At 46.5% G+C, this 25208-nt stretch overlaps 2 protein-coding genes across 5 annotated transcripts; both read right to left on the bottom strand.

Annotated features, from left to right (window-relative positions):
* Positions 1-1908: 1908 nt before the first annotated feature.
* On the bottom strand, positions 1909-6791 carry LOC308231597 (UPF0729 protein C18orf32 homolog). Of its 3 annotated transcripts, none has more exons than XM_080637219.1 (4): positions 6709-6791; positions 5986-6088; positions 4109-4416; positions 1909-3533 (listed from the first exon to the last, which is right to left on the bottom strand). In XM_080637219.1, the coding sequence occupies exons 3-4, from the start codon at positions 4390-4392 to the stop codon at positions 3443-3445; spliced, it is 375 nt and encodes a 124-aa protein (XP_080493345.1). In that variant the 5' UTR covers positions 4393-4416; positions 5986-6088; positions 6709-6791; the 3' UTR covers positions 1909-3442. The 3 variants fall into 3 exon arrangements, with proteins under 3 accessions (XP_080493345.1, XP_080493347.1, XP_080493346.1); XM_080637221.1 differs by having other exon boundaries at positions 4165-4416; XM_080637220.1 differs by lacking the exon at positions 6709-6791 and adding an exon at positions 6248-6702.
* Positions 6792-7023: 232 nt separating this feature from the next.
* On the bottom strand, positions 7024-10618 carry RPL17 (ribosomal protein L17). 2 transcript variants are annotated; one of them, XM_080637224.1, is made up of 7 exons: positions 10558-10618; positions 10142-10194; positions 10010-10050; positions 8930-9064; positions 8328-8426; positions 7615-7806; positions 7024-7115 (listed from the first exon to the last, which is right to left on the bottom strand). In XM_080637224.1, the coding sequence occupies exons 2-7, from the start codon at positions 10179-10181 to the stop codon at positions 7068-7070; spliced, it is 555 nt and encodes a 184-aa protein (XP_080493350.1). In that variant the 5' UTR covers positions 10182-10194; positions 10558-10618; the 3' UTR covers positions 7024-7067. The 2 variants fall into 2 exon arrangements, with proteins under 2 accessions (XP_080493350.1, XP_080493351.1); XM_080637225.1 differs by lacking the exon at positions 10558-10618 and adding an exon at positions 10433-10520.
* Positions 10619-25208: the final 14590 nt, after the last annotated feature.

Below are 25208 nucleotides of genomic sequence, written 5' to 3'. Positions count from 1 at the left end.
GGGCTGGGGCGTGATTGCTGCATTCGGATAATGACAGCATATTGTGTTCCTGTCATTAGATCAGCTTTGCAGATAGAACTCAACTGTGTTCTGTGAGCACATCTGAATAAAGATCATTTTCCACAGAATTGGTTGTCAGCTTAGACATCCTTGGAGGCTGATCCCGTTCAATTTAACCTGCCAGAACTTCCTTTCCTTCCAGAAATCAGACCCATCAAAATAATCAGGAACATAAAACTTTCTCAACTTCTATTTAAGAATTTTTTACAGATACTCGCTGGATTTTTTAAGGTGTACTTCAATAAAAGCCATGTCTCTGGCAGTCAGCTACCTATGCAAGCCAGCATATAGAAGGTACCATATCACATCTAGATCTTCCCATGAAGAAAAAAATATTTTAAATGAGTCGATTTGAATAATTTTCCAAATATTTTCCAATATTATTGTTTCTTCCTCCATAGTATTCAGATAGGACCAGACAGCTTTAATGCTGAAGATCTTAGGACTAGATCTGCAGAACTCTAGTCCCTAAAGATTCCTACACTGCAGGTTCCTAAAGGTCTTTGGCATAAATGAAGCTGTTCTTTGGCCTCATAAATCTTAGTAGATGCCCACTGCCATCATTAGGTGCCTAGGCCCTTTTGTAAACCTTGCTTTTAGTAACGAATATATGCAGATTTTCTCAGTTAACTTAAATTTACTTGATATTGTTCTCTTGTGTGAGGATTTCCTTAATCTCTGCCTACTTACTTTTCTCAAGCCTTTGTGCACTTCTTTGTCTCCCAGCAGATATCTCCTGTGCTCCTGCCCAGGCTCAGGCAGTTCCTTTGCTTTTTTACTACTCACAACACACAACAGGATTATTGACCTGTTCTTGGAAAATTACAGGAACAGAAGAGCTGCTGCACGACTCCCAGTGAAGCACCTCACTCTGGAAAGCTTTGTGATGTATATTATTCCTGTGAGTGTTAAACTGCAGCTAACAGAAGCACCAAAACACTATCTCATAAAGCACAAATCACGCAATTTTACTTGCATTATCTGCCCATTTTGCTTTATGCAGTCTCTTCAGTAGAGGTGAAACTGGTGTTTAAATAGCACACAGCTAGAAGCCTCACTCAGCCTGCAGGCTGATCTACTATACAGTTTATTTTCCCTGTTACTGTCTGAAGCACTTCCTTGTATAATCATAACCCAAATAATTAATTATGCACACTTCATAATCAACCGCATACACTGACAAAGAGCCCCAGTACAGCTCTTCCTCTACTTTTTGTCATGTTCACAGCTGTTAGAGGTGAATTTATTATCCCAAAACTTGGGCCTGTTTATGAGATGCCCAACATTTCACAACAGTGGCTAAGGTTACCTGCCCTGGGACAAGAAACACAGCGAAGGAGCAATCTTCACAATGAAAGAACTCATGTTCAGCTGCACATCTGCAAGGACTCACTTCTCCAGCCCTTTGAAAGGCACTGTGCCTGACCTCAGCTCTGGAGTGCCTTTCTCATGCAGTTTACTCCCTTCTCATCACAAGGCGATTTCAGATAGAAGTTCCAAGCTTTCAGATTTAGAGCATGAGCTTTGACAGAGGAATTCATTGTTTGGGGTGAGGAGGAGGTTGATTTGTTTAGAAAACCCAATCCACCACAGCAGAGATTACATCCATACTTTACTAGGTGAAATTCTGATGGATAGGGTTGGGATGGCTGGATGGATATGGTTATGATTCATTGCAACAATATGGATGAAATATTCAAAGACAGAGGACAAAAACAATTGGAAACTAGCACAATTCCCTCACTTCCACTTTCCAATCCCTGTCGTTTCTACTACACAATCCATACAACACCACCCGTGAGAAGTTACAGGAGTGTACATTTAGTATTGTTATCTTTTATTGTATGAATTACACCATCTGTGCATACTGACAATAATAAAACCAGGTTTCCGTATCACAAGGAGCAGGAACTTCACCAGTCTAGGAGAAAGCTGTAGCTGTGATATGCTGATCACATGGGGGTAACGTTCCAAGGATGATGCAAAAGCTCTTTAAACAGCAATACCAAATTCACTTCCTAAGACTAGCTCATTAAGGGAGAGCAAACAGTTATTAGGCAGCATCTTACTAGTTTTCTGAGACTCATCTCATTACAGGATTAATGGTGTAACAACAGGGGCCTGATACCCAGCTACAAACAATGCAAATCAGTTCACACAAGACCTGACAAAACCAGGTACCAGCAGGACACAATACAGGCATTTGGCTGGCATCAAGTGAATCTGCAGAATAATTATCTTCTAGGAGGAAATGTGGCTACAAGAACAAGACCTGACCTCAGGAATAGTTCAAAGATTACATATATGCCTTTTTAAGCATACTTTTGGGAAAATGGTAAATCCAGAATGGCAAAATGGTTTCGTCTTGAATCTTTTAATGAATGCTCTAGTTTGGCAGAGAGGACAAAGTACGAACTATCATCTCCTTACTGAGCACATGGGCATCTAAACCACTTCACAACTACAGTACCATGTTGGGAGGCAGATCTGTTCCAAAACACATCTTCCCAGGAGGAGGCAAAGCTGGACCTCGCTAGTTCACTTTCTCTGTCCCAAAGTCAGTAGTTTTATGATCTCCTTCAGCCTGCAGCCTGTCTCCAGGTTTTGTTACTACTTTAGATATTTGTAGCTCAGAAGCCTACGAACAACTGAATGAAGTAACTTACTTTCAAATAAAATCCTGGTTTATTATCATCCAACTTCCACAAGAACGTTGAAGAAATTTGAGTTGGATGTTTGCTTGTTTAGTTTTTTTTTTTAAGACAGAACTGCACCATTTTAAACCACTGCAACAGAATACAATGCAACATGCATCGTGCCCCTGCTGCTCTCCTTCAGGAAAGAAAGGCACAATGTTTCAAGGAAAATAATTAATGGAAGTATGAAATCAAGACTTTCTACGTTTAGCAAGCTAAGTAAATTCTGCATGTAGCATAATTCCTTTAGCTCATCCACAGATTTAACACGAAAAATCTAAACTCTTAACAATGATGCTTCTGTCACAATGCAGTTCATGGCTCTTTAGCAAGCAAGAGCAGCTCTAGTTTTCAAAGTGAAAGCCTGAAGTACTGCACTAGCAGTTAATGAAACTAAGATGTTAAGATAAATTTACCTTCCAAAGCTTGACTTAGTCATAAGCTACTGAACCTAAACTCTAATCACACCAAATCAATTATAGATGAAAAGTAGTTCCAGTGAGGAAAACAAAGAACTTCAGTTTTCAGATAGTTTAAATTAAGAAATGTGCTAGCTGCCATTTGAGTGGCAAAAGAGACCTTCTCCTGTGACTGATAAGGGGAGTTTATTCAGCTAAAATGTGCAAAGAAAAATGTCTTAAAGTAGGAGGAATATTACCAGTTCATATTGGACACAAGCGAATAAATTATGAATTAATTCCTCTAATCCGCTTTCTTGTCAGAAACTTCTGTGGATCTTTTTGCAGTGATTCCGTTTGTAACGCCATTGCTTTCAAACTGCAAATAAAAGACAGCATCATCAATGGGATATCAAAAAAGGACTTTGCACCTGGAACAATAACAGCTGGTGATGGAAATGGCTTTCAGAAGCAAGGCCAGAGGAGATCCTGAAGAAATCTGCAGCAAGAACTAGAATAGAGGCTTCTCTTTAGATTTACATATCATTACTGCTTCCGGAGGTAAAAAAAAGGCAGAGATAACAGATGCAAATCTTTGCAATTTGTTAGAGAAGACAAATAATAAATGCACAATTTACACACACCAAACATTTTCCCATCTTGCAAGTGAAAAGAGCTGGCTGAGGAAGGTATTTTTAGTTCTGCTTCATGTATCTGGTGTGAGGTACTCATTACTTGACTTCTCCCTTCTCTCAAAGAATAGCCAGTTATTTAAAAAAATAATAAATTAACTAAGCTGTTTCACAAAACAGGTGCATTTCCTATCCTTCCAAGACCTATCAAATAGCTGAAGCAACTATTCCTAGCTGTATTTCTACCATTAACTCCCTTTGCTAAGAAAATAGCCATAAAAACTCTTATAACAACAACCATTTACTCTTCTGTGGTGCCCACCTTGAACTATCACCAGGTGCTTTTAATCCCCAGCTAGCTGAATGCATTAATCTTACTTCATAAATTCCAGAGTCATCCTCCTGATCTCTTTTCGTGGCTGAAGGTGCCCTTGGATTCCCAGTGCTGCCTCCTCGACCTTCTTTTGTGGCTGTTGTTTCTTGTACAGCTTTCTTGGGCCATACGCGCTTCACGAAAGGTGCGATAACGGGATAGATATAGGGCTCAAGGAATTTCTTGTAGACCCAGAGGAGAACAGGAATGACAATACAGGGAATGCACACCATAGCTTCCTCTTGCTCGTGACAAAGCTGGACAGGGGAAAAGAAAAACAACTTAGGATGACACGGTTGTATGCTGTGAGATAAGAAAACAGTCTTTAATGAATAAAGACTGTAGTTGATATTCATGTACGAAAGACATTTTAGATATAGAATTCTTTAACCTTAGATTCCTTAATTATTGTTCTGGATTCAAAAATGCTCTGCATTACAACGTTATAAAATTCTTAACAAGACAAACATTCTTGGCATTACAAAAAAAAAAGTCTGCTATTAATTCATCAGTCCCACAGCAGAAACAGAGAAAAAAAACTACAGAAAATAAAAGTTTTTGCTTAAACCACACAAAAATAGTTTTAAAAGCAAGCTGCAGGTAACAGCCCACTCCTTACTATAGTGAAACAGAGGAGGCAAAAGGTTTGTTTTTCTCATTCCTCTTTTACTTAAGGTGAAATTAAATGGCAGGAATCTGGTCCATCAGCGTGCCACTGCTGAACGGCAGACAGGTGTGAAAGTGTAGCAGAATCCTAGTCAGGATTTGCGAAAAGGACGATATCATAAAATCATGGAATGTTTTGGGTCAGAAGGGACCTTAAAGCGCTTCCGGTTCCAACCCCTGCCACTAGAGCAGCTTGCTCCAAGCTCCTGTGTCCAACCTGGCCTTGAACACTGCCAGGGATGGGGCAGCCACAGCTTCTCTGGGCACCCTGTGCCAGCACCTCAGCACCCTCACAGGGAAGAGCTTCTGCCTAAGAGCTCATCTCAGTCTCCCCTCGGGCAGGTTAAAGCCATTCCCCTTGGCCTGTCCCTACAGGCCCTTGTCCCAAGCCCCTCTCCAGGTTTCCTGCAGCCCCTTCAGGCACTGGAGCTGCTCTCAGGTCTCCCCTTCAGGAGCCTTCTCTTCTCCAGGCTGCCCCAGCCCAGCTCTCTCAGCCTGGCTCCAGAGCAGAGCTGCTCCAGCCCTCGCAGCATCTCCATGGCCTCCTCTGGCCTCGCTCCAACAGCTCCACGTCCCTCTTGTGCTGCTGCCCCAGAGCTGGATCAGGACTGCAGGGGGGTCTCCCCAGAGCACAGCAGAGGGGCAGGATCCCCTCCCTGAGCTGCTGCTCACGCTCTGGGGGTGCAGCCCAGCACATGGGGGGGTTCTGGGCTCAAGCGCTCACTGAAACCAGGTGATGGGGAGCTTCTCCTCACCCAACATCTCCAAGTGTTTCTCAGGGCTGCTCCATCCAGTCTTCCCCAGCCTGTGTTTGTGCTTGGGACTGCCTCAACCCAGGGGCAGAACCTTGCACTTGGTGGAATACCTTTTATCTCACACTAATTCTGTACCATCAGATGAACTATCAGACAATAAATCCTCCTCTCTCTCCCCAGACCAGGAATATGAGACAATGTGAATGAACTCATCCATTAAAGTCACTCAGAACGACAATTCAGCTACTCCCTCTGCCAGACACCAAATTTCCAGCAAGATATTGCAGGTAGATCCACTGGCTAACAAACGCGTCTGAAGGGAACACCTCAGCCTGCCCTTGAGGCAACAGTGAGTGTCTCTGGAGCCACTTCATGTCAAGATACCAGCTGAAAAGTATGTCATACCTGTGCCAGATGGAAAAGGAAGCCTTTGGAAGCGTAACGCTGGTCCTAAGATAGCAAAGCTCCGTTCATGAGGTTCTTCTGCGGTTTGGTGGTGCTCTGTGGCCTGATTAGCAGGTAATTTTTAGGAAAAAAAAAAAAGAATAATAGGGCAAATGGTCACATTTTAATAGCTAGCTTACTTCTTTGTGATACAAGCTTTTGTACCACAAACACACATTAGGGTCAGCAGAAAGAACATGCCTGACATGGCACATTCAAGTACCTTTCGTCTTTGTTTTGCATGTTTAACTCGGCTGTTAACTAACTATTAAGGAAACAAAGCAAGGGTGCACAGACAAAAGGTCGGGGTTTTCCTTCTTTTTCCATACAGGATGAGCCAGTCCAGAAGGGCCGATTCACATAACACGTTTCGGTTCTGCAGCCCCGGCGCACTCCCCGGTGGCCAGCACAGCCCTCCCGCTCCGTGCAGTAGTTTCCCCCCACGCCCGTTCACGTAAAGCCTGGAGCGCGGGGCCTTTCCGACTCGGTGAAGCTCCTCAGACGCGCATTCAGACCGAAACGCTCCACACCTCAGCAAGAGCTGGGCATGCCGGGATACACCCGGTTAACGTAGAGGAGCAGCGAGCCCCCGTGCAGCCGGGATGGAGGAAGGCAGAGTACGAAGGGCCCAACAGGGGAGCAGCAGCCGCCGCCGCGGCGGTGTCCGGCCGGGCCCGCACTCACCTCAGCGGGCCCCCGTCCAGCGCCGATACCGGCCGCCTCAGCCTCCGTCGCCGCACCGGAAGCAGCCCCCGCGCGTCCGGTCGACCCAATCGCCAATGGGTGGCGGTGGTGCGTCACATGGTACCCTCCCTCCCCCTGAGGTGCGCCTGCGCGCTGCGCTGCACACTGACAGCACGACAATAGGCACAGCTGCACGCGCCCCCCGTTAATTATCCTGGGTAATTAACTCGGTTTACGGGTGAGTAACGGCCGCACGGCACCAACATCCCACACACACCCTGCCCCACAAAGGCTGAGACACACTGAGCCAAAGCACTGGAGTTTATAGTATTTATTTCTGTACATCTGCGGCAGCACGCTTACTCCCGAGCCATGAGCTTCTGCTTCTTCAGCTTCTTCTGGGAGATCTGGAAAACAAAGAGGGAATGGAGAAAGTGAGAGTAGGAGCCTACAGTTCCCCTCTCAATCACTCTGTGAGCTCACAGCCACCCCTTGCACGAAGTTTTTGGAATTGCAAGGGATTCCTTCCCCTGTTCACAAAACCACTGATCGATCATACCTGCAGTCGTGTTTAACAGTATTTAGCACACTGTTAAGTAAGTGTGCTGACAAGTATTAATTCGCCTAGACAATGTCAACTCAACTTACAATTTCACCACAACACTCTGCTCCAGCACAGTGGCACAAACCATTCCCATAACAGAGACCTCAGCAAAGCCATCTCCCTCCTTCTCAACATTGTGTTTACAGTAAACAATGAGGTCGCTCAGAATTGGCATGGAATTTTTTTTCACAGTTGCTCGAAAGGTGTCCTAAGATCATCATCACAGCAACCCATTCCGCTGCAAGCGGCGGTGCACCAACCCTCCCATCCCTGGATGGTGACAAGGGTATAATGCTTGGTACCTTTTTCTTTTGAGCAACCTCTTCCTCCGGCTTGGGGACAATCTGCTCCTTCTCAGTGAGGATCATCTCGATGTGGCAGGGGGAGCTCATGTAGGGGTTGATCCTGCCGTGCGCTCTGTAGGTGCGCCGGCGCATCTTGGGGGCCTTGTTGACTTGGATGTGCTCGATGACCAGAGAATCCACGTCAAGACCCTGGGCAGAGGAAGAAATTAAACTTGTCACTGGGTTTTCCTCTTCACATCAATCACCTCTGCACGAAAAAAGGGAATAACCACCCCTCCATGCATGTTGGTGCTGGCAAACAGAACAGCCAAACCTGGTGATGCCACAGTACTGGTTGTTTGCCAACGAAGCACCAACAGAAGTCGGAAAACAAGACTGCATTACTGTTGCCACAACAGATTCAGGAGAGAATACACATACATATAACCAGAAAACAAATACAGAGATATGGAAGAAGATCTCTCAAAAAACGATGCTGATGGCTCAGAAAAAAAAAAACTTTAATATTTTTTCACAGGTACTCCAAAGGTGTCCTAAGATACGTCATCACCGCCATCAAACTTTCCAAATTAATGTCACAAAGGTACAAACTGCCCCAAGAATTTGCTTTGGTTTGTAGTTTATAGGAGCACTAAATCACATTTGCTCCAGAGCCACCCTGTTGGGGAGCACAGCCACACAGCCTGACACAAATGCTCTGTAACACCCACCTTGAGCTCAGCATTGCTCTCTGCATTTTTGAGCATGTGCAGCAAGAACTCTGCGCTTTTCTTTGGCCAGCGTCCCTGCGTCCAACCCCACTGCTTGGCCTGGAGGAAGAGAAAAAAAAGTAAGAAGGGGAAAAAGGAGAAAAAAAAAACAGGTAAAAAGGAGGCGGAAATGAGGAGGGAAAAAGGAAGAGTAAGGGGGAGGAGGGGGAAGAGGAAAGGGGCAGGACCTTTGTCCCAGTACAATACTACCTATCTTTTATGCACTGTTAACTTATCATTACATTCCCTTAAAGTGAAACCAAAATAATTACATTTCGTCAATTACTTCACCCTGCAAGTATGTGCAATGCTTCCTGTACTAGAATTAGAAGTAAATGAGTGAATCTTTTCTCTCTGTAGAGCAGCCTGGCCTAGTGGAAAGTGTCCCTGCCCATGCCAGGGGTTGAAACTGGATAAACTTTAAGGTACCATCAACCAAAGTAATTAAACTATTTTGTATTTTAATACAACCATCACCACCACCACCACCACACTGCTCCTCACACTGTCTTTCCTTCCCATCAAGCCACCACATCCTCCCCTCTCTTCACCCCAGCCCTCACCTGGGCACATCTACCGACACCCCCGTTGTAGCGGCGGAAAGGAACGCACTGCTTCTTCAGGGTGACATCTTTCAGGTACTTGGTGGCCTTGCGGATGTGCATGCCCTTGATGGCCTGAGCCGTCTCACGAGTGTTCTGGCAACACAGAGCACAGAAAACTTCACTTTAATGCCATCTTTCCAAGTTATAAAGTGAGTAAAAGCACTCCTTTCTCCTTCCCAGATCTTATTTTTGCTACAATAACAGTTTAAAAGCATCACACACAGACAAATTAACATAAAATAACCAGCAACACTATATTTACTGTTTTCACAACCTGCTCTTCTAATCCTTGTTATAAGCTTCACTACTGAACTTACAGCTCTGGAGACATCTTTATTGGTTTTTGCCCTGTACCTACATCTTTCCAAGCAGAAAAAACAGAACTTTAGTATTTATGCTTCTCTTAACTTCTTTCACCACTAATCCCCAAAAGTAAAGAAAACACCTGAAGGATAAATCCTTACTAAAATGTCAAATATGACACCTCAGGGAAGTGATAACAAACTATGCAAAGAAGCATCAAACTACATAGTTATCTGTGTAGAGAATTATTAAAAGGAGAGAAAGCCCAGGAAGAAAAATCAAGTTAAAGCATCAGTGCTTCAGACAGCACTGAATAAGACCATCAGAAAGTAACTAGAATCCCACCTGTTGATAATAAAAGAGCAAAATCCCTTTTCTTCTGTGTAACACCAAGCAAAAAAGCATCTGCTCAGCTCCAGTTTTCAGCTTAACTCGAGTATTTCACTAGCCCAATCCCTCCCTGCTAAATTCCCTGCAAATGCTTCCCTACTGTGTTTTATCTATGTAAGATACAAAGATATTTAGGGCATACCGTCTTACTTCTGATCCTATGGATGAAGACCACTACAATCAGCTAAACCAAACACAGGCCCTAACCAATGCTACCACCCCTGAGTAACTATGTAAAGATATAAGAGAGTAAAAGACACGTATTGCAAAAGAAAACCCCACAAAATTACAAAAAAAAAAAAAAACCTCAAACATTGCATTTTTCACTATGCGCATGCTGCATACCTTGAAATGCACTCGCAGGTTGGATCCCCGTGACTTGCATGCTGCGGAGAAATAAAACCATTTTTTGGAATTAAAACCTTAACGGCTTCCATAAAGCTCCCCGCGAACATCCACAAAACCTCAACAACTCACATTTCGTGGGGTTTTCCGGGTCCAGAGAGTAGCGCACCATCTTTGCTGCTCAACTGCGAACGAGAAGTAATTATAAATAACCTGTATTAAGCTTATAACGAAGATATGCAGAATGGTCACCTCATGCCAAGGAGCTGCTCAGAAACTACGCTTAACTCTTCACAGTTAAGTCCGAAGGTGTCCTAAGAAAATCATCACCGCAGCTGCGGCCTCCCCCATAGGCCTGCTTCTACCTCGTACCACCAGACACCCCCCGCTTCGCCACCTCCATCCGTCCCGCCCCGCAAATACCGTAGGCATCCGGCGAGGAGGACAGAACCCTTGTGCCCTCATGGCCTCCCCGGGGCTCCCTGGGCGGGATAAGCCCACGATGGGACCCGATTGAGGGCGCTCCCCAGCCGCCATGGCTTCCTTACCTCAAAGCTGCGGCGGCGAAAAAGGAAGTGCACAGCCTGCCGGGAGCCGGGAAGAGGCGCCAGCTCTCGCGAGAGGTAGGGCGCGATCTCGGCCGGGGAGCGTCGCTGAGGTGCGTTGCCAGCGCGGGGCGTGCTGAAGGGACCGTTGAATCGGAGAATCAATCGCGATAAGCGCGCGACAGCGGATGGGAGCGAGAGGTCGCTCCGGCACATCCCCGCCTTTGATCCTAAGCTCTGGAATGTGGGGACACCAGCCAGTGCTCTTGTGTCCGTGTGCAGGAATGCTGGCGCTGAGTCCCGCGTGTGCCGCGCTCCCCACAGCCCCAGGTCTAACCGCGCAAGATGGCAGCGGATCCGTGCCTCAGGAGCTGCTTCCAGAGCCCTCACTGGCCGGGGAGCAGACCGCTGCTGTCGGGAAAGGTGTCAATGGAGCCAAGGCGAGGTGCTGGTAACCGACAGCTCGGGGCAGGGCTGTTTGCCCGAGGCCGAGGAGCAAGCCGAAAGGGTGCCGCTAGATGGCAGGTCAGGATGAGAATAGAGGAGCGCCTCGCTTAACACAGGCGTCATGGAATTAGGGTCACAGAGTGGATTGGGTTGGAAGGGACCTTAAAGCTCATCCAGTTCCAACCCCTGCCACGGGCAGGGACCCCTTCCACTGGAGCAGCTTGCTCCAAGCCCCTGTGTCCAACCTGGCCTTGAACACTGCCAGGGATGGGGCAGCCACAGCTTCTCTGGGCACCCTGGGCCAGCGCCTCAGCACCCTCACAGGGAAGAGCTTCTGCCTAAGAGCTCATCTCAGTCTCCCCTCTGGCAGGTTCAAGCCATTCCCCTTGGCCTGTCCCTACAGGCCCTTGTCCCAAGCCCCTCTCCAGCTTTCCTGCAGCCCCTTTAGGCACTGGAGCTGCTCTCAGGTCTCCCCTTCAGGAGCCTTCTCTTCTCCAGGCTGCCCCAGCCCAGCTCTCTCAGCCTGGCTCCAGAGCAGAGCTGCTCCAGCCCTCGCAGCATCTCCATGGCCTCCTCTGGACTTGCTCCAGCAGCTCCACAGTATCCAAGAATACTTTATATCCATTTATTATCCACATTTATATATAGTACTTTATATATAACAATATCCAAGAGATGAGACCAAAGAGAGTCAAGTTATTTATTGCATCATTATAAAAAATTATAATTACTTGTTAAAATAAAAGATTTTTTTTTTTTTCCTTTTAGGTGTGTTTGCAGCTACAACTGCTTGGGAAATTTGACAAAGCAGCAGTTAAATTAAACCAAAACATTTCCTGAAAGTTATTCCCATCTCCAGCAAAAGGCTCATCAAGAACAGTTTGACACAGTGGGTAAAAATCAAACCATCTTCCAGAGCAGCCATTAGTCTGGTGTCACCTCTCTGCCATGAGCGAGTCCTATTCAACTCTGCCTTTAGAAATAAGGAGAGCAAGAACACACTGTCCGTGTAAATGCTCTGACCAGGAGGCTATTTTCAGATCTCTTGTTTAGGGTAAAACCCCCCAAAGCTTTGAAGCTAGGATTTCACCCACATGGGAAGAGGAAAATGTTTGAGTTATCACAAATATTTACATGGCTGGAGACTTGTAGAGTTCTAAATGTGGCTGCAGCTTTCCATTTCCCTGCCTTAAAATCTGACTTCTACTTTGCTTTCCAAGGGGAAGCTTTCTGCAATTTCTCCATGTAACTTCAAAGCACTGATCTCAAAGCAGGAAAACCTGCTGGGATGTGGGCAAGTATTATTTTTTCTTTTTATATATGATTTTTTTGTGAAAAAAAATTAGGGGCACATTCTCACAAGAATGCACACTACCTTTCAGTCAGAAATCCTTATTTTCAGATAATTAGGACGTATTTTCACCAATTAGCACTTCTGTCATCGTCCAGGGGATTAGAAGCCACTGAGCACCTCAGTGCACACAACCATCTCAGAACAGTGGTAATGTGAAGAAGGATCGGCACTGCCAAAACACACGCACAACAGCCTTTGTAAGTGAAGCGTTACTAAAGGAACATAAACAAAAGAAGGTGTCCCTTCTGGGGTCCCATGGCTTCAAGGAAACAGTAAATATGTAAAAAGAGATCTCAGTGATGACTCCCAGTGCTTTCTTAGTGTTTCAGTTCTCCTTCCCATGGAACAAGAACAGTATTCCAAGAGCGTTAACTTTCCAGATGCAGTAAACTAAAGCTAGCAAAAGCTGAGGTCCTCAAACACTTCCGTAGCCTTCTCCACTATCCTGTGGGAATCTCCTCTCACAGTGTGTGTGAGTGTAACTGTCCTCTGTCTTGCCCTTGGCACCTGCCTCCATGTATTGCCAGTGAGGGAAATTTGCCTTTCCATGGGAAGCAGCTTCACACACAGCTGCTTCTTAGGAGCAAAGCACAGGAGCAATGAGATGTTCAGAGAAAGCTAGAAGAGAAGTGTGAAACATAAGCAGTTGACACATGGTGGGAATTATCATATGGTTGTTGTGTTCATCACATCCGAAACAAAGAGGGCATGTTTTCTGTTACTTACATTTTATGTTTCCCCACATGTGGAGCTGTTTATCATCAGCTGCTGAGGGCTTGCAGTGATGCAAGTGTAGAGGTAAGGGCTTCTGCGGATGGTGTCAGGAAATGAAATGCATGTTCTCATCCTTGTTGGGGGGTTAACAACTGCTCTCGGAAGCGGCCTAGCACAGAACTGGAGCTGAGATCAGGGCTGAGGCACTTGAGCATGTGCCCTGTTGAGACTTATGCAGATTAGTCCCCCAGTGCACCAGCTGCCTTGGATATTTAGCTTGCATGAGCTGACTTGAAAAGAGCTTTTGGATCCTAAGCAGAAAATGTAGGCACCTAAGTCCCAAATCATGTTCCTGAAGACTCCTGCATAGGAGGCAACTGCCTCCTAGTCCTACTGGAATCTCTGCAGGACTTTACCTTAAACTCCTCTGGTGCCATCCCTCTTAGCTCCCTTGTCCACACCACCTAGCCCTGGTGATTGTGCCAGGCATGTGCAGGAAGACCTCACTCTCTTGGCAGGCACTGAAAGCAAGGATCCAACTGTGTTCATACCTGAACCATTCCTCTGCTCTGGAAGCTCCTGCTGGGAGCATCCTCCCATGAAGGGCTCATCACAAAAGCAGCAAAGGTTTCTACCATCTCCTGAGACAGAAACCGGCAGAAAGGGATAGTGCCCACCTTGACCCAGCAGCGTAGGAGACCCACTTTCAGTTTTCTTTCCTTGAGCGGTTTCAAAGCCACAACCCAACCACAAGGACAAAGGCTGTTCTGTGGCAGAGGTGCTCCCACCCTCCCTAATGCAGGTTTTCTGCTGAGAAACCTGCAGTGCGTTGCCTTCACACCTCTCCTCTGGATGTGCTCTGTGAGCTGAAAGGGAGCTGCACCCATTAACCTGCCCTGGAAGAGCCCAGCAGGCAGCGGGAAGTGTACAGGTGCAGGAATGCTGCATCACACAAGTCCTTTTATGAATGTACAGCGAGTAAACAAGCAGCTTTATCTATCCTGCTGTAGTTGCTAAGCCAAATGTCACTCTAAGTGTCAGTCGGTCAACACCCTGGATAGCCACCATCCCTAAGGGGAGGGAGAGGTGAGCTTTGAAACTGGTTAGGGGTTTTCACAGCAGGTCTGTATCTAAGAGAGCTCACTTCCATCTGTAGGACCTTCCCCCAGCTCTAGAGTTCAACCACTACCACAGCAGATGTGGCAGAAGCAAACCTCTTCTGATACTTGCCAGAAGGCAATACTTTGATTGCAGTTGCCAAGGCAATACTTTATCACCTACTCTGTTGCAGCTCAAGTGCCTGATTGTCAGCTCAGACACACATCTGCCTCTGCTCTTGCTTGGAGGCAGTAATTGCTAACAGAGGGGCAGGTAAAGCAACAAGAGGGTCCATGCTAAAATCCCTGTGACAGATAGATCCTGCGGGGCTGATTGACCAAGCTTAACTCTGGCTTGCTAAAACACATCCTGTATCCGCTGCACTGTAGGAGTGGGGGTTGACCGGTTCTTTGCATGAGGATGAAAGCCAATTCCTCAAGCTTTTTTGTAGATTTCTTGGCATTTATCTTACATGGTTTTTGGAGTCCAAGGGTTATGTGGGGATATTAACTGTCATTCACAAAATTACATACAAATGGGTTGCTTGTCCTAATGCTTAAGCAGAAAGTCTTGAAGGAAAAGATGTTTTAAATTGAAACCAGCTTGAATGCTGAAAGACTGAAGCTTTCCAGCCTTCAGACAGCTGCCTGCACCTCCCTTCCCTGAAATCCTCTCTCCTGACCAGCCTACGGAATCCTGCACTCCTCCTCCCAGATGTGGGGCTTCTCCAGAGGCACACTTTGCCCCCATTGTTTCCCTTTTCCTCCAACAGCATTTGTACATGGGGTGAATTCTCCAGCTAAGCCACTCTCCACAGCAGCGTGCTAAAATGCACTGACCCAGGCAGCAAGTCGCAGAGGGAGACCTGTGGGCTTGGAAAAGGAGGAAATGCATCTCCAGAAGATGCATTTCCTCACCATAAGTTACCTGACATAAGAAGGTCATGGAGCTGTTGGAGTGAGTTCAGAGGAGGCCACAGAGATGCTGCGAGGGCTGAAGCAGCTCTGCTCTGGAGCCAGGCTGAGAGAGCTGGGCTGGGGCAGCCTGGAGAAGAGAAGGCTCCTGAAGGGGAGACCTGAGAGCAGCTCCAGTGCCTAAAGGGGCTGCAGGAAACCTGGAGAGGGGCTTTGGACAAGGGCCTGTAGGGCCAGGCCAAGGGGAATGGCTTTAACCTGCCAGAGGGGAGACTGAGATGAGCTCTTAGGCAGAAGCTCTTCCCTGTGAGGGTGCTGAGGCGCTGGCCCAGGGTGCCCAGAGAAGCTGTGGCTGCCCCATCCCTGGCAGTGTTCAAGGCCAGGTTGGACACAGGGACTTAGAGCAAGCTGTTCTAGTGGAAGGTGTCCCTGCCCGTGGCAGGTGTGTTGGAACTGGATGAGCTTTACGGTCCCTTCCAACCGAAACCAGTCTGGGATTCTACAATTTGGTAAGATGGACTGATCAACGTCAGCAGAATGAGACACTATAGGAGTTTTGCTCTGCATTGGTCTTGGTCACTTGAAGAGCTCAATTATGTTCTATATTCCTCCGTGTAATTTTTAGGAAGACATGGTTCCATAGGGGGCCAAAATTTCCTTACTTAAGCAGATATATAACAAGGTTATTTATATACATGTCTTTGTATGTATGTATCTGTATATATGTGTACACATGTAAATCATCACAAGTGTGTCATCTAAAATATGTGAACAACCAGGATGCTTTTGATACCCTGTGAATCCTCCTAAGCCACACGCAATTCTTTACAAGAAGAGGTTAGCTACACAGTCTGTTTCTGTTATAGGTACTGTACCCAGTTCAGGGTTGAGGAAACACCCAAGGCAGCTAGTGTTATGGCATCCATGTTTCTGTCCTTACCGTCACCACTGCTGAAGCATGACACCTTCTCCGTGCTGCTGGTGTCCAGCCAGCCAGCAACATGGTCAAAACAAGAAACCACAGCAATTGTTGATAGTGTCTCAATACTCAGCATTTTTGACATATTATCCTAGAGCTATGGGTTCACCCGCCCCCTGCATGCCTACCTATGAGGGAATCACCAGTGGAATGCATCTCCCATGTGATCAAATAACCTTGTGGCTGGAATTTGTGTTTATTCAGTGTATTTCTTGCCAGCAAACCATTTACGCAGGTTCTGCAGCTCTGTGACTGCTCGTTTGTGGCTTTCATGCCAGAAATGGACCAGCCAATCAACTTGATGAGTAAGGCAGTAAATAAAGATATCATGTAAGTGCCTGATCATAAACACTATTTGAGATAAATGAAATCATGGGCTCTTGTTTGCTCTAACCTGTCTAGCTCATAGCCAAGAAGTACCGCTTTAAATATGCTTTTGGTTAATGAAACCAAAAATATCTCTGGAATTGGGGATATTGCCCACAATTTGCATCCACAGTTTAGTCACAGATTAAAATATGGGGAATTCTGTTTAAATATAAAACATTTTTTGTTTTCCTCTGAGGATGGTTGAAGCCTCTTCCTCTCCTCTGTGAAATACAGAGGCTTCAACCTTTCTTTCTGTGTCTGGTACATCTACGTCTTCATCTGGCCTGACGAAGAGCTCCTCAGGATCAGCTGATAAAGCACAATCAAACCTGTTCTTCTCTTCCAGGGGCTTCTGCACCTGCATCTCACTACTAGTAGACTCAGCACAGAGAGACTTGGGCATGGAACAAGGCAGAGATCCAATGGGAGCCTGGGAAGTGAGGTTGGATGATGCCTATTAGCACAACCAGTGCAAGGATTCCAGCCAGCAGACAGGGTTCTGTTCAAGGCATGGCAAGAAGCTTCAGCCCTCAATGTCTGCTCATCTAAACTTCATCTCTGCAGCAACTCTTCCAGCATCTTCATTGATAACCCCAATGTGTGGTTTCTGTGTTCATTCTTTCCTATTCCTATTGTCAGAGATTTTCCAAGTTCCTGCTGTCCCCTGCTGTGATGATTGCAGCATCTTCCTCTCCACAAGACAATGACTTCCCGTCTTTGATCCTAAATGTCACCTCTGAGGTCATCCCTCCCTCCTGGCTCTCCCCTCCCTCTCCCACCCCTCCAGCTACCTCCTCTTTTGCTATTACAACAGCTCTGACACAAGCCCCCTCTTTCAAAGCCTTCCTTATCTGTCCATGCTTACTAATCCCCTATTTGAGCTGCCCTCCCCCTCTCCAACCTCTCCTCTCCACTCTTTTCCAGCGTGCATGGTTCCGTCACATGCCATTGCTTGGGAAAGTCATATGATGAGTAGGGACCGCTGGGCAAGGCTGCGGCAGGCATCTGCTGAACGTGGGGCCCCGCTGGGTAGCACACCTCCAGCTCCCACCCCATGGCCACTGCCACCCTGTGACTCCATCAGATGCTGGACCTGCAGTGTGCAGAAAGACAGTGCCAGGCACGGGTGGGAGCTGGAGGCGTGGAACTGCATTGCAAATGCAAGGAAGGAGCGTCACACACAGGAGGTGGTTGGCAGGATGGGTCCTTCACCCACAGCTCAGACTGGGCAGGTCTGCTGACACTGATCCCCTGACCTGCCAGCCCGGCAGGACTTTGCTCACACCTCTTACATTGCTATCTGCTTAGACAATACCATCCTTGCTCTCTACAGCATATCATAAGAGTCATAGAATAGAACCTTCAAATGGTTTGGGTTGTAAGAGACCTTTAAAGGTCACCTGGTCCAACACACCTGCCACGGGCAGGGACACCTTCCACTGGAGCAGCTTGCTCCAAGCCCCTGTGTCCAACCTGGCCTTGAACACTGCCAGGGATGGGGCAGCCACAGCTTCTCTGGGCACCCTGGGCCAGCGCCTCAGCACCCTCACAGGGAAGAGCTTCTGCCTAAGAGCTCATCTCAGTCTCCCCTCTGGCAGGTTCAAGCCATTCCCCTTGGCCTGTCCCTACAGGCCCTTGTCCCAAGCCCCTCTCCAGCTTTCCTGCAGCCCCTTTAGGCACTGGAGCTGCTCTCAGGTCTCCCCTTCAGGAGCCTTCTCTTCTCCAGGCTGCCCCAGCCCAGCTCTCTCAGCCTGGCTCCAGAGCAGAGCTGCTCCAGCCCTCGCAGCATCTCCATGGCCTCCTCTGCACTCGCTCCAGCAGCTCCACGTCCCTCTTGTGCTGCTGCCCCAGAGCTGGATCAGGACTGCAGGGGGGATCTCCCCAGAGCACAGCAGAGGGGCAGGATCCCCTCCCTCAACCTGCTGCTCACGGTCTGAGGGTGCAGTCTGCGATTTAAGTGACTCTACAGAAAAACTCTGTTTTTCCTATGACCTGACCTCAGTCGGCCTGTCTGTCTTTGTACTGGCAGTTCCTGTGATGAACATCAGCAGTGTCTGTACATTACAGGCAGAAACATGAGTACGAAGTACCAAGAAGTGTCCTAAGCTTTTCTTAATTAATTAGAGCCATTGCCTGTTCCTAATAATATCTGCACACTCAACACACACAATAAATATGAGAAGGTAGGCAATTAGGAATAAGTGCCCAGAAGGTGAAGCAGAGCGTGTAAGCAGCATCCTCAGGGACATCTCGTTCTTCCTCATTGTCATACTGCATATGCTGTAAATGAATGTGCTAGATGTCCTTTCATTGAGACAGTGAGGATTGAGCCTGGATGTAGGCAGGGGATAATTGTCAGGTTCTCAAAGTAAAATGTGCAAGCTGGTGAAAAATTAAATTAGTAATATTGTTGGTTTATATTATTAACATTAAAATATTATATCATTAATATTTTATAATGTTATATATAAAATATATTTTTTCTAGTATAATCAATAATAAATTTATTTAATTTTCTATATATTATTAATTAAAGCCAACATCTGAGGAAAGCAGGAGACTCTACTTATCTCCAAGGATGGCTCAAGGCTTTCCCCTGTCTCCAGCAGATCCCAGGCTACACCCTGCTGCGATTTGTGAAGGACAGAGATTAAAAGAAGAGAGGAAATTAAAAACAGGGCACTGGAGTATAAACAATACTAACCTTGATGATATACAACACGATCTCATTCTGCTTACTTCTGTGCCCCAAAGTGTTTGCCACAATTTCTCTGACAAAACCCCAGAAAAAGTGTGGCTTAAAATGCCATTCTCCTGTAATGTCAATCACAATAAAATACTGCTGAAGGATCTTCTAAACACCAGCCAAATCAACAGTCGGTACCATGAAGAGAGGAAGAACATTCTGTAGCTGTCTGACCCAACAACAGCTGAATAAAGAATAATCTCAGATTTGCAACCACAAACCTTAAGTGCAAATTAGCAATAACGGAGAGAACAAATATTACATGTCTTTATAGGGCTTTGCTTTGTAAGTAATAAATTAATTGGTTTTAATAAATACCTCCTTTTCTTTCCTGTAGGCACTGGGATGTTGAATGGCATGCTCAGAGTTTCCTCACTTTTGTGTCCATCTAGATTTATGGGATCCATTTTGAAAGCCTGAGTGCTGCTGAGGTCAATTTAGAGTGGATTTAAGAGTGCTAAAAATTATGATTTAGGTGGCTGCTTTTGGTTTTAGTCTGGGAAGTTTTTGGAAAAGGAGGAGATGTCATCTTACTGATTATTCTCCCCAAATGCCATCTTGCAATATCTTTTAGAAATGAGCCCAAAGACAGAGCGTGTGACCTGGTCTGACAGGCTGATCTAAGCAGGTAGGAGAGCTGCTGCCTGATCGGACAGCTCTTATGGTCTCCCCTTAAGCTGCAGTCTGTCTGAGTGTCGAATACATCACACTGATGTTGCTACCACGTCCAGACTTGGGCCAGGTATTTCTGCAGATCTGAAGAAAAGCATGTGGATAAGGATATGTGCTCTAAAAAACTCCTTAAACCAAAGAGCTGCCCCCAAACTCTGCTCTGTACTCTCCAGCAGCACCAGGCCCCACTTACAGAAAAGGCGGGGGACCAGTGTTAGTCATTTATTGGGTGTTTTAATCTTTCCCTTTGCTGAATGCAGGAGAGTTAAAGCAGGAGTGCTGCTGGAAGCTCACCATCCACCACAATATGAAGAGTCAAGTGATCATGAACTTCTGTGATGCTTCTCCAATCCCCCACTTAAAACAGGACAGAAAAGAACGGAGACAAACATTCCCCTGGGTACCCACAGCACTTCTGCACTGGCAATGGGCTTGGGTCCAAGTCCCTGTTCAAGCCCAAACATGCTCAGCGTTCATACAGCTTGGATGGAAATGAGTGGGGTTTGGGCAAATGTGTAGAAAGAGAGAAAATGTATGTCATTCCTCAGCACAGACCTAAAGACATCCTTGTCATTAGAGTGGATGGAGCAGGCTCACCACCCACCACTGGGTCTTCTGTCCGACACAAAGCAGCCAAGCGGTCTGGATCCATCTCACGTACCTTGGCACGTGCTGGGAATGACAAGGCACTGAATTAGCACTTGTCGGTTTGGACACAGGGAATAGGCATCAGGACACACTGAGCTCTCACTGGCATTCAGGCTGTGCTCTTGCACAGCTCTGCTGTGGCTGGAGATGGTGTGAAATCACCTGAGGGTCTCTGCAAGAGCAACACACGCTCAGTCAGAGCAACCTGGCAACTACTTCAAGGCATGGGCAGGGGTGAAAAGAGATTAAAATCACCCTAAAAATCACTTCACGTTGCTTAGGCATGTCTGGGAAAATGGCACAACAGAGTGGCCAGGAAGAAGCTTGTCCTTGGTGAAGGGTGGTCCAGAAGCAGAACTGGGGTTCTGCTATGGGAAGAGGGCAGCCAGCAGGGATCAAAGCCTTCTGAGACTCTCCCTGTGGATGGGGACACCCAGAGGCAGGTACAGACTGTAACGTTCCTCCCTGTGTGACAACGATCACAAGCATTAGCATTTCTCAGGAATGCAGGGATTTATTCTTCAAGGCCCACTGTATTCGCAAGCGCTGCAGCCCAAACACTGCACCGACAGAGCATGTGCTTGGTAAGAACCCAGGAACAGATGCTAGCGGATTTAATGTGGGACAGGAGGCCCATTGCAGGTTTGCAGACTGCCAGCAGGGTCAGCTGTAAATATTCCCTCACAATCAAAGGCATTCATCTAAGGATTACATGCTGGGGCTTTTGTGGTAGAGTAAATTTGCAACTAACGGGACCATTAATAGTCAGACAGTTTAGTTGCCATTTATTTTCCCCCTCAGTCATTTTTACTACATCTAAATACCATGGGGATGTGGGACTTGAATGATGTGGCCTAAGAATTCAGCTTAGAAGAAGTAGGAGAAGGGGTTACCTCCAACAAAGAGAGCTCAACAGGGATCGAATGGGGATATCAATAGTGGGTAATGCCACTGAAGCATGTGAGCTGATTTCATAACCTAATGGAGATTAGTCTCCTCTGTAAGCAAGCTATCGAGGGGTATAAGCATGTTCATAGAGGGGGTGTATACGAAAGGCTGAGGAGAGGACGAGAGACTTTGTGGGTTGAGGAATGGATGTGAAACAAAGGCACCATGACCTTTTTTCACCTCAGTTTGATGCTCACAGAGCAAAAACACCCACAGCAGAAACTGTGCCACATAAGTCATATCTCCCCCCTCTGCAGTAAGCACTAAGTATAAAAGAATTAATGGCGTGATGGGATGATGACAAACCAAGAGGGCCCGGACTGAGCAGACACAGGGTTATGCAAGGATTAACCCAGGGTGTTATTTCACCACAGAGCTGCCTCTCCAGGACCACAGACCCTTTGGGGTGCTGTCAGCTCTGCAACCTGTCTGATGGGGGCTCCTCCATGGCCCCAGCTCAGTGCACCCCAAAGCTGCCCGTACAGCACTTCCCTCCTTGGTTTCTTATACAGCCCCATCTCTACCCCTTCTCTCCATCATCTCAGCAACAAAATAGGCAGATGGAGCCAAGAAGGGAAGTAGCAGCAATCCCATTAAATTCTACTGCTTGGGCTGTGTTTTATAATTGAAAAGAAAAACAGTTTTATAACAAAAAAAAAAAAAAAAAAAAAACACAACAAAAAAAACCACAAGAGAAGAACAATCCCTTTCTCTCCCCTCCTCCTCCGATCCTGCAAATACTAAAATCCTGCTCCTTCTTCCGTTGGAGAGAAAGAATGAAAATAGGGGAAAGCCAGGCAGGAAGAATGGAGGGTGTGTAAAGCATTCTCAGGTTTCTAAATGTGGAATTAAAAATTTGAAGAATAGGAATAATCACTCCTTGATGCCGAGTATCTGACCTAAGGCAATGAAATTAATCTTTGGCTTGTGCAAATGAGCAATCCTTATTAGGAGCATCTTTGTCTCTTGTTGGTGTGCCGTTACTTTCAGTAACAAGCATCCACGAACCCAAGAGCCACTGTTTTTCTCCATCAAGAGGGGCCACTTGAGCCAACTGCTCCATTTCCACCTTCCTGGTGATGTGAATGTGACGGGATGCAATCTTAGCCATTGGAGTACCATGCAAATCCATCCTGCAGCCACTCAGTGAGGTGATGATACCTTGTCCTGGGCAGCTAAACGTTCTCACTGCTGCTCTTTCCATGGCAGGACATCCCTGAGAGAATAAAGATGCAATATTGGTAGCCCCATTCATGCAAGAGGCTGCTGTTTTTTCTGCTTGTGATCTCTAGAGCTGCTCACACCAGAATTACTCTGCCTCTGCAAGTCTTTAAAGAGGTTGTGTGATGCTGAAGGGTTTTCCCTCTCCCCTTACTGCTCAGGTCTTTGATGGTGTGGTTCATTCACACTTCTTGCTGTGATTTCTGCAAGGAAAGGCTTCAGGGGCTGATTTTAAAGACAGAGAGATAGAAGCATTAAAGACAACTATTTTGCAAAAGGCTCCTGATGTCAGTCTCCTTGAGCAGGACGGTGACAGATGGGTTCTATCAGAGACACAGAGCTCCTGCAGAAGACACTGACCATAACGCAGGACAGAGATATTCTACTCACGTGGAAACAGCATTGAAGGGGTCTCACCAATGAATGCATGAACATGGAAACCTCCCAGATTAAATGCTGCTGAAAAACCTGTTTTATCTTTCCCTGAACTTAGATCTTCAGGAGATCACAGTGGGAATGGAGCTGGGAAGAGAGAAGGGAGCCAGAAAGATGCCTCCAAGAACAGCCACCATCTCCCCATGCATTGCCTAGCTCACAGCAGCTGCTGGGATAAAGCCTCCAACATCCCTACAAGTGCTGCAAATACTGAGCTTCCAGCTCTTTTAAAGTGGATTATTATCCATTTTACCCTGGTTTATTATTTATTACTTATTACAATATCCAGGAATTCCATCTGGGAACCATGAAATCTCTCCCAGTGAAAAAGTAATCAAAACTAGGAATTTCTCCTCAAAATTATTGGGCTTAATGAACTGTTATTTTCCAGGCAGCTCTGGGTGGGAGCCTTTTACCCCCCAGGCCATTGGGGTTACAGAGAGGTCAGTGCAGAGCTGATGCATGCATACTCTTTGCATTGACACGATGCCCATCACAACAGTTCCTGAGCATCTCCCTGGGCCTTTTGGCTGAAGCAGCCAGGAATTACTTGATGTGCTTCTTCCTCGCTGTTGCTAAGTTATTCTCACTTCTACTGTCATGTGTGGAAGCCAGAGGCAAAGAGCAGGACACTGCACAGACAAAAGGAGGACACGTCTCCACCCATCACAGCTTTACAATGGCAAGAGGCAGCAGCTGAATGCAAAGGCACGGGAGGAAGAATGAGAAGACGTCAGAGTGGCGGATGGTCTGGCAGGGCTTTGTTGGCACCAGGAATGTCTTTAAATGATGAAGCGTTTGGTGATGAGGCTTGGTTGATTCATTTCCTGCAGGAGTAAGGCCGGTTGTGGGCCAGCAGCTGAGAAACCTCTGTCCTTTCTATTTTAGGCCACCGATGTCAGAATGCTGCTCCTTGATAGACCACACAGCTGTGGGAGAGGCAGCTCAAAGCCATGCTCCCCAGGGAGATGCAGTTAGCGTCATCTGCAGCCTCCTGAAACAGGAGCTGCTCAAATAGCTCCCAGAATGTGTATTCACTCTGCCAAGTCAGAAATGAAGAAGTTCAGGAATTATTCCCAAAAGGAGAAGAGCAGCAGTCCCCCGCCACAACCTTCTATATAACAACTAGGAGGAAACCTTTTGGAATGGAATGGAATGGAATAGAAAACAGGACAGAACAGGACAGGACACAACAGGACAGGACAGAACAGGACAGGACAGAACTGAGAAGAACAGAACAGAATAAAATATAATAGCATAAAAAATAGAATAAAATAGAAGAGAAGGATAGGATGGGATAGAGTAGACTAGACTAGAATAGGCTCATAGGGTAGTTTGAGTTGGAAGGGACCCTAAAGATCATCCAGTTCCAATGCTCTGCCACATTTTATCACATCCCTAAAACTGCAGAAGCTTCCTGACGTAAGAGATGTAATTATTGTCCATCAGTGAACCAACTGGGACACAAAAGAAATCGCAGCATCTAGTGGTGGCCTTGGCAGTGCTGGGGTAAAGGTTGGACTTGATGATCTTAAAGATCTTTTCCAACTTTATGGAGTCTGTGATTTTATTATTACGAAGAACACAGAATCCCAGAGTGGTTTGTGTTGGAAGAGGCCTTAAAACTCATCCAGTTCCAGCCACCTGCCATGCGCAAACACCTTCCACTAGAGCAGGTTGCTCCAAGCCCCATCCAACCTGGCCTTGCATATACAATGGAATATTTCAGTTGGACCTCCAATGGTCACCTAGGCCAACTGCCAGCCCATGTGGAGTCAGGAGGTGGCTGGGCTGAATAATGCTTGCAGGCTTGCAGGATATGAACTCAGCTCTCTGTGAAAGCACTGCTGGAAAATCAGATCAGTTCTGCCATTGATACCTACTAGTGAGGGCTGAAGCAATTCCTGTGTCTGATTTCCCACATTTCCCTTGCTATTGACTGGTTTTAGGCCTCCATCTCTTCATCTCTGCCCATCATTTGCTGCACCTCTCCCCTGCTGCCTTCATACACCTCAGACCCCAGAGCCTCTTCCTTACCTGTGGGTTTGGAGGGAAAGGAAAGGGATCATGTCCTAGGGCATCTCCTCCTTACACTTTGTGCAGTGAGAC

The sequence above is a fragment of the Psittacula echo genome (assembly GCF_963264785.1).
Source record: "Psittacula echo genome assembly, chromosome: Z".
NCBI classification, from domain to species: domain Eukaryota; kingdom Metazoa; phylum Chordata; class Aves; order Psittaciformes; family Psittacidae; genus Psittacula; species Psittacula echo.
The sequence above is the reverse complement of the archived record's forward strand: the minus strand, read 5'-3'. Positions and strand labels throughout refer to the sequence as shown.

What these genes read in the sequence shown, in the direction of transcription:
- LOC308231597 (XM_080637219.1), bottom strand. Translation starts at nt 4,392, where the DNA reads ATGGTGTGCATTCCCTGTATTGTCATTCCTGTTCTCCTCTGGGTCTAC. An exon ending in GCACCTGGTGATAGTTCAAG is followed by an intron (nt 3,534 to 4,108) that starts GTGGGCACCACA and finishes TTTTATTTGCAG; the next exon opens with TTTGAAAGCAATGGCGTTAC.
- RPL17 (XM_080637224.1), bottom strand. Translation starts at nt 10,181, where the DNA reads ATGGTGCGCTACTCTCTGGACCCGGAAAACCCCACGAAAT. An exon ending in CCCGGAAAACCCCACGAAAT is followed by an intron (nt 10,051 to 10,141) that starts GTGAGTTGTTGA and finishes ATTTCTCCGCAG; the next exon opens with CATGCAAGTCACGGGGATCC. An exon ending in ACCTGCGAGTGCATTTCAAG is followed by an intron (nt 9,065 to 10,009) that starts GTATGCAGCATG and finishes CTGTGTTGCCAG; the next exon opens with AACACTCGTGAGACGGCTCA.